This window comes from Phalaenopsis equestris, unplaced genomic scaffold, assembly GCF_001263595.1.
Source record: "Phalaenopsis equestris unplaced genomic scaffold, ASM126359v1 Scaffold227296, whole genome shotgun sequence".
Lineage (NCBI taxonomy): Eukaryota > Viridiplantae > Streptophyta > Magnoliopsida > Asparagales > Orchidaceae > Phalaenopsis > Phalaenopsis equestris.
Window position 1 is genome coordinate 47870 of NW_018245288.1, and position 5405 is coordinate 53274.

Sequence of the window (5405 nt, forward strand, 5' to 3'; positions counted from 1 at the left end):
CATTGAAAACTAAAACATATATGACTTGGAGTATTAAGTTCTATATTAATTTTGCTAGCTACTAACATCTGCATTTAATTATGTAAATTGTATGTTCTAACACAGTTTGCTACAGATCACACTCGAGAAAATCTATCTTTGTAGCTGAAATCATGGAGCATCTAAAGTAAGCAGTATTGGTGCCCATGAGATCACATCGAAGCTTGGGACAACTAATGCAAGTGATACTGGTGCCCATGATACAAACTGCACATGACACTGTTTGCTAAAGACAATTCCATACTATTAAGAAGCATCATCACCAATTTTTATGCAATTATTTGAATGTAATATATGTAAATCTTTGAGTGACATGTATGTAAATCTTTGAGTGATATGTATGTAAATTGAGTGATATGTATGTTGTATGTAAATATTTGGTTGTTATAAATGTAAGAATTTCTAACATTGGACATAATGATATGTATGTTCGATTAAATCATAAACTGAAGAAAATCTTTGAGTGATATTTATGTTACCAAATTGCTTAAAAAATTTTTGCAAATCTTTTGAAAGTCTTATGACATCTTTTAAAAGTAGTTATATAGGTTTCCCTCAATGCTACTAATATCAGACTTTGTGCAAAATGTGTGCAAATTGCACTCCAATTATGGTTGAGACATATTATTGATAAGAGTTTGGGCTTAGCAATGGAACAACATCTGAAAGCTGGTGTCAAACGATGTTGTATCTGGAATCTATATGGCTACCTTGAAGTTGGATGTATGCATGCAATAACAATCGAGGGAATTAAGCAACTTGAAACTTCCTGCTAGAATAGAAAAAATTAATTTGTAATGCCCATATCTTTATCTAGGGGAGCACAACATTTTAAATCACCATGTGCGGAACCATCCCTTTCATCTTTTTTTCTTTGGGGGCATTTACATACATAGCACTCGATTCTTATGTGTTTATATATCTCATTCCTAAACTTTATGTTTGCACACATAACAATTAAATGTTTAAGATCACATCAACAAAAGTTCTATTACCACTTTTTAAATTTGAAGTACACCTTTTCATGCTGAGCTTTATATCGCCAAAGTGCTATGTATGTAAATATGAAAGTTAAGGTGTGAGATATGTACACATATAAGAGTGTCGTGCTAGGTATGTAAATTCTCTTTTATTTTAATTATTATTTTTTGGTTTCTTGCTCTTTTGGGGAACTCATTTTTTTCTGAAAGATGGGTCCAAAAAAAGGTCCACTTCAACTCTCCATGTATGCCATGTGATTGTAAAATACTTCAACACACTTTAGTTTTTTTCTAATTTAATTTTTATGCAGGACATTTGCAGCAACATGCATCCAAAAAGGATGTATACTAGATTTTTGCTGAGAAGGTCAGAGACAACAAGTAGCTAAAATCTTAATGGGCAATAATGCAAGAAACAAGGGTTGAGTATTTTAGAGGAAAGGGTTTCCCGGTTTTCTTGAGAGATCATTTGGAGGTTAAAGAATTATTAGGGCAAGAAAAGGATTCAGATGCAGAGGAAATCATCAATGCTTTAATTGGAAAGAACCTTATAGTAAGATGTGATCGTTTAGTTAAAACCTTAAGGCTCGAAAATTAAAGTTTTGACAAATACATGGTAATTAGATGGTATGTAGGTAAATGTAAGATTTGACAATTCCATACTATATGATATGAAGTTTTGGACGGTATAAATGCAAATTATATAGTTTAGGTGTTAGATATGTAAATACATGGTAATAAGATGGTATGTAGGTAAAATTGTGAATGTCCCTGTGATGTTCAAGGCATGGAGTTGTTATGATGGACTAGTCTAAGAGATGGTCTTTCTAAATGCTGAAGTTTACTCACCATATGTTGACCTGAGCTAACTACTATTATGGATTTCCATCTTTCCTGTAAAGTGGAACTTTAACTTTCACCCCTGTTGTTTTTAAATCATTCATGTAATCAGGATGAATGATCAACCTGAAAGGGCTTTTCAAAGCTATTTCTTTGCTAAATTTGTCATATAAAAGTCTTACCTTTCAAAAAATTTGAAGTTAGAGCATTAGCATACTAAAATTTCATATAAACCGTCAATAAAAATTCACTTAGCCATGAAAACTTTGAATAACTGTAAGAGTGTGAGGAACATGCCAAGATTGGATTGCAACAATCTTACTAGGGTCAGTTTTAATTCCTTGTGAACTAACAAGATAGCCAAGGAAGTGCACACAGTTGACGACAAAGTCACATTTAGCCTTGTTAATGTACAATTTATGTTGTCAAAGCTTCTGAAAGAGTTGTTTAAGATGATTCACATGTGTTTCTGGTGATGTTGTCAGCTAAGATATCATCAAAATACACTATACAAATTTTTCCCAAAAAAGATTTCAATACCTCACATTTAGCCTGAATTTAGTTTTTATCCAATCAATTTGTTTCAGAAGGACAATAAGCACTACAAAAGGTGTCTTGAATTCTAGCCCAACAATCAGTATAAAGGTGTCTTGCATTCTTCCCCATCAAGCTCACCATATACTTTAAAAAAACAGCAATAAGAAACTTTGCAATATCTAGGTAAAGAGAAGAAACCATATTAAGTGCCATTAATAAACACACAAGAGTATTTGCACCTTAATCATCTTGGTAATAAACCATCTTATTATATTAATAAACACACAAACTAACAAAACAAATCCATTAAAAATCCTTGTATAAATCAAAGCTCATGACAGGTAAGCTCTACCAACAATATGCTTTCAAAATGAGATAAAATGTATTTTATGTCTTTGCTAATATCATGACCGGCTGATATCATCTGCTATTTATTCTTGTAAAGTCACCATCTCTGATGCACCTTCACGCTCTCGAGTGCATGCATCTTCTGAACCAAACTCTTCATGTATTGAACGTCCCACATGATATTCAAGTGCTTCAGGTGGGATTTGCATTGAATCATCTTCTAAAATGGCAAACTCCGTATCCAATCTGGAAGGGCGGCGTCAGATGAAATTGTGTAGCGCCATTGTGCCAACAACTATTTTTACTTGCTTTGGAAAAGGGTAAGACGACATATCCCGTAATATGACCCACTTCTTCTTCCATAATCCGAACGCTCTTTCAATTACGCCGCGCAATGAAGAGTGTCTTTTGTTAAAAACCTATTTTTTGCCTCATGCAACACTACTAGATCTTTCAAAATCAGGAATATGATATCTAGTGTCTGGATATGGCTTTAGGTATCCCCTCTGCATAGGATATCCAATCAACATCAACTAAATAGTATTTACCCAGAGGTGGGTACAAACATCCATGTCTCAAGTTTTTGGTAGCAAACTTGAAAACACGACTATGATGGGCACTTCCTTCCCATCCAACCATGAAAAAAGTAAAGCACATATTAAAATCACATATAGCCATAACATTTTGTGTTTGGGCGCCGCATCGACCGATGTATGGAACTTTTTCATCACTACAAACTCGCACATCAACGTGTGTCCCATCAATAGCTCCAATGCAATCCTGAAGTCCAATGCTATCCTGAAGTTACAACTAAAAGGTTTTTTAAATTGTAATGTAATAAAAGTAGAAAGATAAATGTAATGGTAAAAGGCAAACCTTAAAAAATGACATGTATCGAGGGTCATTTGTAATTTGTGAAAGAGTGGAATGGAATGTTGGATCTTCGGCCTTAACTACCTTGCAGGCCAAACTCATCAGAGAGTTCAAACCAACTGCGAAATACCTGTTGATGGTTTTTGATGAATGTTGGAATCGCTCCATAGCACATCTAATTGATTCATTTTGAGATAAGATGTATAAGGTTATTGTCAGGACCCCTTTGAAGTTGTTCTTGCAGAGCCGTGTTACCTATGATGGATCCAGAGTTCATTTAGCAGATCATGAAATACCTTTTGTGTCGAACGGAATTTATTAAAGAACCGTGTTGGATGGCCCCGTAATAACTCACCAACCCATCTATCTCCTACTTGAGTTGAAGTCATACATGAGTTTCGGTGAACGTGTTTAAGATAGTAATAATACAATAAGGTAAGGGTAAATGCAACTGTGCGTATGTGGTGGATTTCTTCTTCATCCTTAATACAAAATTATTAAAAGGAAAATGATTTAACTTTAGTAATAAGAGCAAAAGTATGCTATGAAAGATGAATAGAACACATGAACTTTAGGCAAAACAAAAATAATATATAATAAACTACAACCACATAGAAAGGTGAACTGTGTAAAACATCCATGAAGAAGATAAAAAAGTGTGCATCACATAAACAAAATATAGAACAATAGAAATTAAAGTACATAATAACTCAAATATTCAGTCGTCCATAAAAGATCGCAAGTATTTCACTGGATATTTTGGTTCCAACTTCATAAAAAATTGTCTGATGGTTGGATCTCGTAACACCTTCATGTATTGAATGTAGTCATCATCGTCTGCCTTAACATCAGAATATGTATTGAGGACTTGAAGACACTCATCAATTGAGCTATCCTGTGAGGAAGAAGACCGAGCTTTGCATGTTTCAACAAGTGCATCAATAGTTCCTTTAATGAAAGCAACCCCTTTGTTCTTCTTTTCTACTCTGGGATACTTGGGCACACTCGTGGATTGAACATCGGTGTGAACATGGCTAGGACGATCTCATGAATAACCTATCTGCACGGTATCCATCTCTTGGGCTGAGCTGTCAAACCATATATCATTTGGGGTGAACGCATGAGTTCCTGTAGCGACAACCCCAATGAACATTCCATCTAGTTTTTCCTCTATTACTGGATCAATGCCCACGGATTTAAATTTTTTTGCGGACAGAAATGCCTGATATAGATAACAAATGTGCATTAATAAAATAGTGTCAACTCAATGCAAAATTAGATTAAACTTAAAATAAAAAGAGTTATTTATGCACTTGTAGTTTCTCAGCCCACCATTCCTCTGGTGAATCTATTGTGCACTTAACTGGATCCCAACCCATTCCTGTTGCTTCCTTTTTCAGTTCTTTCCATAGTTTCCAATCCTTCTTTAACTGGTCCCATTTGTTCTTCATTTTCATGCGATCGTAATGTCTTCCAGTCAATTCTTTGAATTTAACCAAGATATTTCGCCACTCTTCTTTGTTAAGAAATGTAGTGGGTCTATTTTCCACCTCAACCTCCCTCACATAAATCATAAAATATGATAGTTACTCTCTATCCCACATGGCTGATGTTCCAGCATCTTTAGCTATACTCATTGAGTTCTGCCAGATTAACGGATAAGCACAAAATGTTTTATTTCATGGCAAAAAAATCACAAAACAAAAGAATAATTTCTATATCTACCCTCTAAAAATTTCAAAATAAAAATTTAGACAAGAAAACATTATAGAAGAGAAAAAAAAGACT

At 34.3% G+C, this 5405-nt stretch overlaps 1 protein-coding gene across 1 annotated transcript in view; it reads right to left on the minus strand.

Annotated features, from left to right (window-relative positions):
• LOC110037934 overlaps positions 1-5074 on the minus strand; it is a 6100-nt gene extending 1026 nt beyond the window's left edge. Inside the window, exons 1-5 of the mRNA XM_020742675.1 lie at positions 4931-5074; positions 4715-4839; positions 4426-4651; positions 3340-3542; positions 2846-2990 (exon numbers count right to left, since the gene is read on the minus strand). Coding sequence (XP_020598334.1) covers positions 2846-2990; positions 3340-3542; positions 4426-4651; positions 4715-4839; positions 4931-5074 — 843 coding nt within the window. The remainder of the gene's footprint in view (positions 1-2845; positions 2991-3339; positions 3543-4425; positions 4652-4714; positions 4840-4930) is intronic.
• Positions 5075-5405: the final 331 nt, after the last annotated feature.